At 33.0% G+C, this 12,337-nt stretch overlaps 1 protein-coding gene across 1 annotated transcript in view; it reads right to left on the bottom strand.

Moving 5' to 3' along the window:
* LOC110848969 (netrin-1) overlaps nt 1–12,337 on the bottom strand; it is a 90,462-nt gene that overhangs the window by 18,459 nt on the left and 59,666 nt on the right. Inside the window, exons 7-9 of the mRNA XM_022096343.2 lie at nt 10,740–10,928; nt 6,774–6,923; nt 1,896–1,958 (exon numbers count right to left, since the gene is read on the bottom strand). Coding sequence (XP_021952035.1) covers nt 1,896–1,958; nt 6,774–6,923; nt 10,740–10,928 — 402 coding nt within the window. The remainder of the gene's footprint in view (nt 1–1,895; nt 1,959–6,773; nt 6,924–10,739; nt 10,929–12,337) is intronic.

The following is a 12,337-nucleotide window of genomic DNA, read 5'->3' as shown; positions in this document are numbered from 1 at the left end:
GGGGCAAACGTGGGAATGATTCTTTGACAGTGAATATTACGGTGAAAAATTGAAAATTTATTGTCTAAAATTTGTGTCAAAATTCTTGTGTCAAAAAAGTTGTCAAAATTCTTTTACTCTGTTGTGACAATGAGTCAATTCACGCAGTATTTTTTTCTAACTTCGTAAATTAGCATGTTTTTAAAAATAATTTTACAAACTTTTCCAAATAAAAGGACGCCCTTGATCTGAGCAAGTTTACAAAAATTTGTATCCTAGTTTTCCTTTTATTACAAATATTTGTAAAATTTTCCAAGTTTATAAAATTTACGAATTTTATTAAAAAATTGGTGTAAAATTTTGGAAATATTTAAATTTTGATTCATTCTGATCTCATCTTTAAGTTAAATTTATATTAAAGTTTTTGCAAAATTATCATTTTGGAATTTTAGTTGAACAAATTTCTATCCTAACCCAACCTGTAAAATCGATTAATTTTGCAAAATAATTTTATAAACTTGTACAAAATATAGGAACGCGCCTCCGATCTGAGTAAGTTTACATAAATTTGGTAGCTAATTTCACAAAGCAATATTGAAAACAATTTCGGAATTTTAGTTGGACAATTTTTTTTAGAGTTTGGAAATTTAAAAAAAATAAACTAAATCATGCAATAAAATATATTTTCCAGGCTAACCTGTTCCTAAAACTAATTATAAAATGGTCGAAACGATTCTAAATTTGAATTTTGCTACAATTTGTGTCACCAACACGGTCACAATTTTGTCACCGAATTATTTCCAGTGTAATTTTTCCTGAGAGAAAGCCCCACCGATGAAATATTAACGTGCGTCCTGCACCAACCGGAGTAAATCATGACCAAAAAGTATGCAGCCCTGCGTAAAGCAAGTCACCAAATTTTTTCCCCATCGACATCGCCGACATGACCCCAAATCCTTTCCGCACAACCTCCAAAACTGCATCTCCTGCACAATCCGTAATACTCTTATTTGTGACCGGAATGCATTTCGTGTGAGTGCCCGACCAAGACCAAAAATCTATCCTACATGTGACATGCACTAAAATCATGGTGTGCCAAATCCATTAAAATAATTAACTTTTCCCCTCCTTCTCCAGCCCGCAAAGTATTAACGAGTGGGTACTTATTGGGATCGATTTGTCCGTCCGACCGTCACATGAAAGTCTTAAAGACAGTAACCTTTTTGATTCTGTTTTCCACCTAATCTTTACAGGAAGAGTGACTTTGCAGGTTAAAAGGTCACGACGTCAGGTCATAATATGGACTTCTTTCCCGCTAATTAATGAGGCAATTCACGCAGTGCTTTGTATCCGTAAATTCTGTACACTTACAAGCATTATCTAAATTTTACCAAATTTTGAAGGAAAATTAGCTTCCAAATTTTTGTAAACTTACCGAGAGCCTCTCCTTATTTTACAAAGTTGCAAAGGACTGCGTGAATTATCTCAATATATTTTTCTCTCTAGTTTGTGACATAAGTTACGAAAACGTAAATATTTATTGATATCAATTTGTCCGTCCGTCCGTACGACAACGAACTTTTTTTTCGTAAATCGACATTTAATTTTTTAATGGACTTTTCATTGGGTGACCTTGCCGGTCAAAAGGTCGCGATGTCAACGGCTATAATAATACACATTTTTCGCTTCCACTACTATATTACATCTGTCGCTCTTTTCCTCTCTTTATTGGAAGACAAGACGAACCTACACCGTCTCCAGATCGAGTCAAACACCCAACAAAATTAAAACCGGTTGAGAAACTGCGCAAAATAATTATCCGCACGGAGATTTATTATCTATGCAATAATAATTTCGCAACATTTTATCCCCCACAAAAATATTGTAAGTAATTTACACCCATTTTAATTACATACCTTGATCCGCAACTCGTCCACTGTTATCCTCCAGCGCCTCGGGCTCCGGCATTTTTGGAATTTCTGCAACAAAAACAAAATAATTAGTGTTAATGGGGGAATTAAAATTTCTACAAAATTATGACACGGAGGACTCCGCCTACTCAAAATTTAAATGTTTTTTTTCTACCACCCAAAATTTTAAGAATGCAAAATTTTGAAAATTTTTTAATTTTCTACATTACGATTTCGAATACTTTGATATCGTTCTTATTTGTCAAAACATGGACTTTATCTGTAAATAATAAATCGTTATAAAATTTGGGAAAAATTATCATTTCGGAGTTTTAATTGGAAATCTTTAAATCTTTAAATCTTAAATCTTTGACAAATCACGGGTTAAAAATCGGGTTAACTCGAAATTGAAACCTATAATTATAAAATTGTTCAAATAATACGTAAAATTTTGACAACATTTAAAATAAAAAAAACATGAATTGAACCGCAATTCGATTTTCTTTCATAATAAGCGACCTCATCTGAAAAGTATATACAATTTTAAAATTATTGAAAAATTATCATTTCGGAATCTTAATTTGACAAATTTCTAAAACGCAGTTTAAAAACTGTTCAACTTGTTTTAGAAGTAATTGCAAGAAAACCATTTTTTTAATTGCTGAAATAATTCTAAATTAATTGAGACCATTCACATATGCCTTGCTAACTTTGCAAAATCAGTGCATTTTGTAAAATACAAAAGAATTGGACGCCCTTGATATGAATAAGTTTACAAAATCTTAGAAGCTAATTTTCGTCCGAAATTATTTTATACCTTGATTTCAGATTATGCAAAAGATTTGTGTAAAATTGTTTTTTACTAGTAATAAAATCTTAAAATAATAAATATGTTTATATTTCAGAAAAATTATTATTTCGGAATTTTAGTTGAACAAATTTCTAAAAAGAAGTCGGACAATTTTAAAATTAATTAGTTACATTATTAAAAAACACATTTTCGGGTTAACTCGACCCTAAAAATAATTACAAAATTGTTGAAATAATGTGTACAATTTTGAAAACGTTTCGGTTGAAAAATTTAAATTGAACTGTGCGTCTATCTACGGCGATACGGTATCTATAAAATAAATGACAAACATTCTAAAATTTTCGAAAAATTATCATTTCGGAACTTAAGTTAGACAAATTTCTAAACACTAGTTTAAAAATTGATTGCCAAAATTAGTACACAATTATTAATAATATTGCAATGACTCCTTCCCTCTGGCACACCTATAAAAACACTATTTTTTCATGCCAAAATTTGAAGATAAAATCATCACAAAAATACTAATTAATTTTTGACAGGGAAAGTACAACAAATTATTTTCTTTCCAAAAGCTCAGGAAATGACGGGACTCGATAAACATGTCAGATCAAAAAAAATCAGCCAAAGCATTCCAATCAGTACACAAAGTTACGTAAGTATGACAGGGAGCAAAAGAATATAAATCAAGAAACGAAACGAGGGAAATGTCCAAAATAATTATTATTTCTCCTTCATCCTGGCTTCGATTTGTTTGATATTATTCTCCCAATTTTATCCCAAAAATTGAAAAACGGAAAAAATTCGAATTGTTTTTTGGTCATGAAAATTTTGAAGGGACCAAATTTTTGGAAACTCTTAAGGAAAAAAAAGCGAACAAGTGACTCCATGCGTGAATCGAATTTAGGAAAATTTTCGGCTTTATTTCTCCTATACTAAAATAAACTTAAAAAATGTCCAAAAATTTTCTAAAAAACTGAAAATTGAGAATTTAAATCGTATTTTTTTGCAATGAACAGTATAAAGGAAAGTAAGTTTAGAATTTTGCTGGAAAAATATGTAGAATTTTTCTTATCTCATGAAAAATCAATCATCATATCAATATGCGAATACTTTTTCGCATATGCATACAAAATTTGCCTCTATAAAAATCAGGATTAAATAAAATCGTGAAAAGTTTTTCGCATATACAAAATTTGCATATCTAGAAAAATAAGGATTAACTAAAACCTGGTAACTAAATAAAATGCATGCAAACCTTCCTTCGCCTCCAACTTTCTCCCGATCCAAATAAAAAGTATTTCGTTTAAACAAAATCATTAAAAAATGCAATATTCATCACAAGAAAATAATAAACCCTCCAATTTTTGCACTGCCACCCATTTCAAACCCGAAATTAATAAGCTCTCCCACGAACGAAACGCAAAGTAAATATGGCTCAAGAAGAAGAAGTAACTAAAACTAAAGTAAATCCTTTCCCGTCAGGGCAACGAACGATCTCAATCTCGCAGATTTCAGCCATTATTATTATTATTACAACGTCCTCCTTCCTTCCTTCGCCTCATCCCACAAGCCTCGTCCAGCGCAGGAAACGTGAAAGAAAGTAAACTAAACTAAACTAACCCAACTAGTGCTTCCAATGAGACGAGACGAGTTGAAATTCACAATTTATAAGATTATCTATCAGAAATTTTACATTTAAAAAATTGTAAATTTTTATCAAAACATAGTGGGAAAATTGAAATTCACAATTTTTAAAATTCCGGAGAAGATCAGAAATTGGTAAAATTTAGCAGGAATTGTAATCAGAAATTTTACATTAAAAAATTGTTAATTTTTATTGAAGCATAATGTAACTTGGTGCAACTCCGTAATTGAAAGTATATATTTTTTTAAATCGACGATTATCCGATTTTCAGATAAAGTATTTATCCAAACCGAATCTGAATCATTCTGTTTCGTCATCAGAAAAATTCGGGTTCGGTACAGATTCGGAACTTCAGATGGATCACACAAAGTGCAGCTTGATGAATGATCTAAAAACGTTTAAAACACTAGTAGTAGTTTTTTTCTTTAATTTGTAAAATGGTGTTTAAATGTGCAAAACTGCAATTTTTGCATAGAAGAATTTTGTTTGCATATTAATCTTGCAGAAACTCTAGTAAATTGTAAATTCGAATTTATTTTGAATTTATTTTCCCATAAAATCAACCCTTGAATTTTCAAATTTTTTCCCCATTTCGTGTTCAGCCCTACCTCCCGAAAACCAGACAAAGTCGAGTCGCACCGTTTATATTATTATTATCCGAAGATCAAAATCTGGTCCAGTTTCTTCCTTCCTTCCTCTCTTACCAATCTAAATATTTACCGGGTGGCTGCCTCATAAGATGATGATGCCGATGCCCGTGCAGATTAATCCTCCCCCGTCCAGGCAAACTTTCCCCGTAAAAATAATGCATATGATTTCAATAAAATATAAAAATATCGTAATAATTATCAAAAAACTTTGACAAAATATTACCGAAAAAACTAACTTTCCGACTAAATATATAACTCCCCTCCCCGTAAAAAAATAAAATAAAGAAGGAAACCTTGTCCGGAATCCTAATCAGGAAAAAAAACGTATCAAGTCATGGGGAAGAATAATGCGGGGAGAAAGTTAAGACGTGAGATTAGTGGAAAGCAGCGGAGAAAGTAAGTATGTAGTCCACAAGTCCACCATAAAAAGAAAAGCTGGCCAGGGAAGAGACGAGCCTTGCAGGACGGATGACATCGTGGAAATATTAGTGATAAGATTTGAGGAAAGGAAATATTTTCAACTTTTTGGGAAATTTTTTAAAAAGGGAAATATTTTTAAGTGTTGCATTTCATTGGCGCGCGTTTAGGCCGTTTAGGGCGCATACAATAGCAGTGATGTTACATATCTAATGAAACGAAGAGGCAATTCAGGCAGGTCTTTGTGACAATACATATAAAGTCCATAAATTCTATCAACTTGCAAACTTTGGCAAAATTTTACAAATATTTCGAAGGAAAATTAGATTCCAAATTATTGTAAACTTATAAAAGCTCGCAAAATTATTTTACAAACTTGACGGATTTTACAAAGTTACCAATTACTGCGTGAATACAGTGTTGATATTTTATCATGCAAAAAGATCAAGGTTTCGTGCAAAAATTCGCGACATCTCTTCTGCCCGGTCCCACAAAGATCTCTTTCTCTTGATACAGATCATAAACTTTATTACGTACACTGATTATTATTTCCGTCGGGTGTACGTAGCCCTAAAAGTGTGCTCCACACTTTCTCTATCCTCTCCTTACCAGCCTCAAACTCACAATGGAGGTCTCCCAGCGTATGCGGTCCGATTTTGAGCAAATTAGTGTCAATCTATCACTAATTTAATTAGTATGAAATTTGCAAAAGACACGATCTCCCAATGGGCACGTTTGGCAGAGATATTTGCATCCCAAGAGGAGAAAACCCCCAGTAAATTTGAAAAGTGTATACTTTGTCAACTTTAGGGTGCGTTTTCTCCTCTTCAGATGCAAATATCTCTGCCAAACGTGCCCATTGGGAAATCATGTCTTTTGCAAATTTCATACTAATTAAATTAGTGATCGATTCCCACTAATTTGGTCAAAATCCGACTACATACGCTGGGAGACCTCCATTGTCAAATGAAATCTATGTATGTCAGTCAGTCGAATGAAGTAAGTAATATTTTCCCCTTGCAAAAAATTGACAAAATATTTTTCTGTTAAGCATATCTAAATTTCTGCAAAAATACAAACTAATGCCGCAAAATGTATCGCTCTTTGCTCCAAAACTGTCAAAACTTAAATTAAACCATGGTCGAATCCAATTAACATTTGCTACTTCAATTTTTGCCGATCAGAATATTTGTATTCTGATCGGCTGTCAAAATACTGATGACAAGTTACATTTACCGGTGACAACTTGTCACTGACAGGTAAATACAGGTGACTTATTCAAGTTAATGACCATATGCAATACCAAATCGGTGCAATTATTTGTAATCCTGTCGCTAAAATAATAAATCCAATTCACTTACTGACGCAGGGCGCGATGGGTGACCGACTTTGTTGATATCCTTTCGCACATCGGTTGCAGGTGAGGCCTGTCACACCATCCTTGCAGGGACATTGACCCGTCGTCTGGTTGCATGTACGGCCTGACGCTCCGACCGGGTGACATTCGCACACTGCAAAAAAAAACGTAAAAAGTTTATGTAAAATGTACAAAATTTTGTGCAAAAAACATAGATTGATAGTTATTTTCAAAGGTTTACAACGGTTATGAAAACTCAATGAGATTCATTAAAACAAATATAATTTCAAAAATTTTATGACTAGTTATCTAAAAATTTTGTTCAACCTTTCGACAAATTTGTGTAACTAAAATTCCGAAATGACAATTTTTCTAAAATTAAATTTGTTGATCATTTGTAGATGACGATGGTTCTACATGTTAAACCAAATTACATATCAATGTAAGTCTTCAATTGAAATGTTTTCAAATTTTACGCATCATTTCAAAATTTTTAGAATTATTTTTAGGGTCGAGTTATCCTGAAAATTAAATTGTTTTTTGTTGTAATTTATTTTAGTTATCCAACTACTTTTTAAAAATTTGTAAAATTAAAATTCCAGAATGATAATTTTTCTAAAATGCTAAATCTAGTCATCATTTATAGATCTTAATCTCAGAAGCAGAATAAATTCAAATAGAATTACAGTTCAATTTAAGTTCTTAAATTGAAATGTTTTCAAAATTGTATACGTATCGACAATTTTGTAATTATTTTTAGGGTCGATGAGTTACCCCGAAAATTGTTTTTTTTTGTAATTTATTTATAGTTTAAAATTATCCACCTTTTTTTAGAAATTGGTCAAATTAAAATTCCGGAATGATAATTTTTCAAAAATTTTAAACCGGTTTATCACTAACAGATCATCTGTGGACCCTAAAATACAATTTATAAACTGTTACTAAATAAAGACACATTTTTTGATTTGTGCAAATTTACGGTACATAGATTCGAAACATGATTTTTATTCGTAACCTTCTAAAATTATTGGGATCTGTAAACAGTATAGTCTTAAAAATGTCTCTTAATTCCATCGGAAATTTTATAAAAATAAAATTATCCCACCAAATGAAAGAAAATCTCTTCATTTTTGCAAATTTACTTTGAAGATTTTCTTCATAATCGATGTCAACTCATCGCGAAACGAAGTCTTTGCAAATTTACCGGGTTCCAAACATTTCTCCAGCCAATCGCGTGATCAACGATTAAACCATAATTGTAAAATTACGACGTACTTACTTAAGTAATCGACCACTCCAATGTAAACATTTAACCTTCTTTTTCCTTCCCGAAATTGAAATTATTATCCCATCATGACAGCCCGGACATGCAAAGAGGTCGTAAAATGAGGACAATGTGGCTCATAAAGGGAAGAAAATAAAGTCATTATCCGGTGAAAAAAATATGCTCGAGTCGAAGTCGACTGCATTTTTTATGTCAATTAAATTATTCCCCTTCCTCAAAACAGCTATGAGGCATGGAAAGAAGCACGTGGTCGAAATTTTCTGATATTTTGACTACAAGACTTGACTTGACATCCTTAATTCTCGGCCCGTGCGGGTAATTGGATAAAAATCTGTCTCTCTCAACTTATGATATAAATAAACACCAACAATCCAGGAAATAGAGGTAGGAGAAAGGCAGTTAATTTATGAACCAGTTTCACCCAAGGTTATTATAGCCTGCAAGTAGCGGAATGTATAATTGTCTCAATTTTCCTCCTTAAAAAAGGCTTAATCAATCTAAGCTTAGCCAAATTTTTTTTAAATAGAAACGAAATTCGGTCTATATAAAATAACTCCTATAAAAATTCAACCAGGTGTAAATTTAGACAATTTAATGCTTAATTGTCTCAATTCCCCTCTTTTAAGAAATGCTTAACTCTAAATTTAGCCTAAATTTTCACTTTTTCCAAATAAAAAATAAGCCAAATTCGATCCCTTTAAATTAAATCGTACTATAAAGTCGACCAGGTGTACTGTAAATTTTCCTTCTTTTTTTATTATGGTCACGAAAAAAACTATGAATTGAGCCGCATAACGCCATAAATGCCTAGAAAATAGATTTTGATTGCAATTTATGTAACCATAAAGTATAAAAAAGGATGCCCTTTCAATAATACGTACTTTCACCCACATGAATTTTATGGGCTTCTCCTACTTACTGACCAGGAAGGATGTCCATAATATAAAAAAAAAACTCGATGCAATTCTACCCACTTTATTATAACCACATGCCGACACACAAGTTCAAGTTGTAAAAAAAATCCAGGGTGTCCGATACCCCATTTTTTTAACAGGCATCCATAAATGACCCCTATTAATTTTATGGGCTATGTTACATGCATATTTGGAAATTTTCTTTATAAACTTCTTTGTACAGTTTTATAAAATGTTGGATACCAATAAGACGAATTTTTACAAAGATCACGCAGGAAAATCAGGTCACAAATGTGTCGTAAATTTACAAAGATTTCTAAGCTAAGTAGTTTGTGCAATAATTTTATGTACGCAAATTTGTAAAGTTTACAATATTCGGGTGAATAACGTGTCATAATTTTGTAAAGAATTTATGACTTCCTTAAAATTAATGGGGGTCGAAATTTCTAAAATTTACCGTCACAGATTACGATATTTTTACTTTCTTCAATTGTTGATGATCTTTTAGCCGTAAAATTCAAATGCAATTTAATCACTAAATTTTATAAAAATGGTAATAATTTCTGACGCAGATTACGGTGTTTTTTCTGATTTTTTCGTTCCAATTTTATCACTAATTTTTTTTGCAAAGTTACAAATTCCCAGAAACCCTGGAACATGCCGTATAATATAATAATAATAAAAAACACTGCAGTTTTCGTCACCCCAATAAATAAATCGTCCCCTTCTCTCCCCACGAATTACACAGGTGACGAATTTTACGACCCGGCACTGCTGCTGCTGCTGGTGCGTTCCAGATATTAAAACATAATTAACTTTTGCTCAACATAAAATTGCACAAGACTTAATAACGTCACTTATGTAAATGAGATATGTTCTCTCAGGTAGAGTCCCGACTAATAAAAAGTCGGAGGGGGATCATCATTGGTCAATCCGCTCCTTAAATTTCAATTTCACACATTACTCTCTCTCTCCCACCCACTCTTTAAAAAATTTGGTGATAAAATTATCTACACTATATTTTACGAGTAGAAAAAAAATCTTCAAAAATTCAAATATAATTTTATGAGGCAACACATTTTAGAAATTTCGACATAAACTTAAGTGCTTTATTTTTACATTGCAATAAGTTACAAATTTGTGACTCTGAAATTTATAACTCAATATTAAAAGGGTTGGTAATAATCTACCTAACTTGAACAAAAACAAAGGACAATTAGGCTTTAAAATTTTTATCTTTCCAAATTGTCATATTTTGACGCCATTTGCAACGAAAACTAATTTATGCTATATTCATCATAATTATAAAGATGAAAAGGTCAAGTCTTGCAAATATTACGAAAGACAATAGGAATCAAATTTATCGCAATATGCTGAATTTTCAAAAATTCGTATGCTCACACATCTACAAAACTTAAGATGCATTTATACTCAGAAAAATTGCGTCAACGTTTTACCTATGGCGCAAATAACCATCGCATCCTAACTCCTCGTCCCCATTTACGCCACATGTTAAAAAATCCCTACAAGTACTTTTGCACGCCTGCATCTATAACAAGCAACTTGCGCCAAAGTTATACCTTAACTATGGCGCAAATAACCAATGTCCTCCCCATTTACGCCACGTTTAAAAAAATTGATGCCTTTTTACTAAGAAAACTCGCGCCAACATTGTACCTTATTGCTTAACTATGGCGCAAATTACTACCATCTCACCCTAATTCCTTATCCTCATTTACGCCACATGTTAAAAAATAACCCCTTCACTTACTTTTACACGCCTTCCTGTGATTGACCGGTCTGGCGGGGTCACGAGCATAGCCTTCCTTGCAGTAGTGGCAGAATCGTCCAGCCGTGTTGTGACGACACTTGAGACAAACGCCGCCCGAGGTTCGGCCCGAAAGTCGGTACAGTTCCATGTTGAAACGACACCGTCTCGAGTGACCGTTGCACTGACAGGCTGAAATCCAATAAAAAATTACACATTAACATTTTTACCACCATTACATAATAACTTGACAAAAATGGGTCATAAATCATCACCACAACCACTAAACAATGTAGCTCATCATAACTATTTCAGACCGCAGAAGGGGGCAAAATACCAAGGGGATTTTTGCAGTCATTGGTAACTTTGTAAAATGGGGAAGTTTTGTAAAATAATTTTACAAACTTTACAAAAAAGAGACGCCCTTGATCTGAGCAAGTTTCAAAAAAGTTGCGAGCTAATTTTCCTCAGAAATATTTGTAAAGTTTGTATCCTATAATAATTTTTAGTAAACGAAAATATAATTTTGAGTTTACAAAGATAGTACTTTATTCGTTTCGAAATCTATTCCCATCAATTTTCAATTTTTTTAACTCGAATTTGACGACTTTTAAGCCAAAAACGTTTCAAGATTTGGCATCGTAAGCTAATTATTCTCAGAAATATTTGTAAAATTTTGTAAGTTTACAGAATTTACGGGTATTACAATCAGGCAATTCACGTCTACCTTCGTAAGTTATGGAATTTACCAATTTTACAGTGTTAAAAAGGCCTGCGTGAATTACCTTATTATTTCTCACAAAGGTTTCCGCCTTAATGCAGATTGTTGCCTTTTTATCGGTCTAGAAATCCAAGCCCTTTGAAGACCGAACCTCAAAATACGGTATTTTGCCCACCTCTGCTGCATTTCACCACTTCTTATTCCTTCCCACCGACAATTAGTCTCTCGCTGTGGGCTCGTAATTCATCCCGTCTTTAAACCCCGCGACCTGTGTGACCCCTTCAACTCTCTTGGGTGTAAAATAAAGGGTGGACGTGGACGTGGATGAACACGAGGTGTGAAACCATAATCATCACTTTGCCTTGCCTGGTCGGCCAAACGTTTCAACGAGAAGAAGAAGAAGAGTCAATCCTCTCTCTCACCACCACAATTTCAATCTCAATAATAATAATATTGAATTTCAATCCTCTCACAAAAATTCATGTCTATGTACATACATACATTTTACATTTTACTGAAAGGGACGCCTGGTGGGCCATGGTCTGCCCAGCGTGAAAAAGGAGAAGACTCAAAATATAATGGTGATGAGAATATACATACAAAATCCGACCCTCTCTTCATTCTTCAAGATCTCCAAGATTCCACGTATTTCGCATTCTTTCCCCTTCTTTTTTACGAGGATACATCAAAGAATAGAGTATGGGCGGAGGTCGCTCAATAATAAAACCGAGAAGATCAGAATTTGGGCAGTAGTGTGAAACTTGCACTTAATAAGAGAGAGAGGAGTCTATACGTAAAGGATGACATTTATTCTGAAGGGACCACACCTCTTCTAAAAATCGGTGACATCCTTTATCATTATCCTCGACATGACATCTGC

This window comes from Folsomia candida, unplaced genomic scaffold (genome assembly GCF_002217175.1).
Source record: "Folsomia candida strain VU population unplaced genomic scaffold, ASM221717v1 Fcan01_Sc004, whole genome shotgun sequence".
Taxonomy (NCBI): Eukaryota; Metazoa; Arthropoda; class Collembola; order Entomobryomorpha; family Isotomidae; genus Folsomia; species Folsomia candida.
Note: the sequence above shows the minus strand (reverse complement) of the source record. Positions and strands in the feature narration are given on the sequence as shown.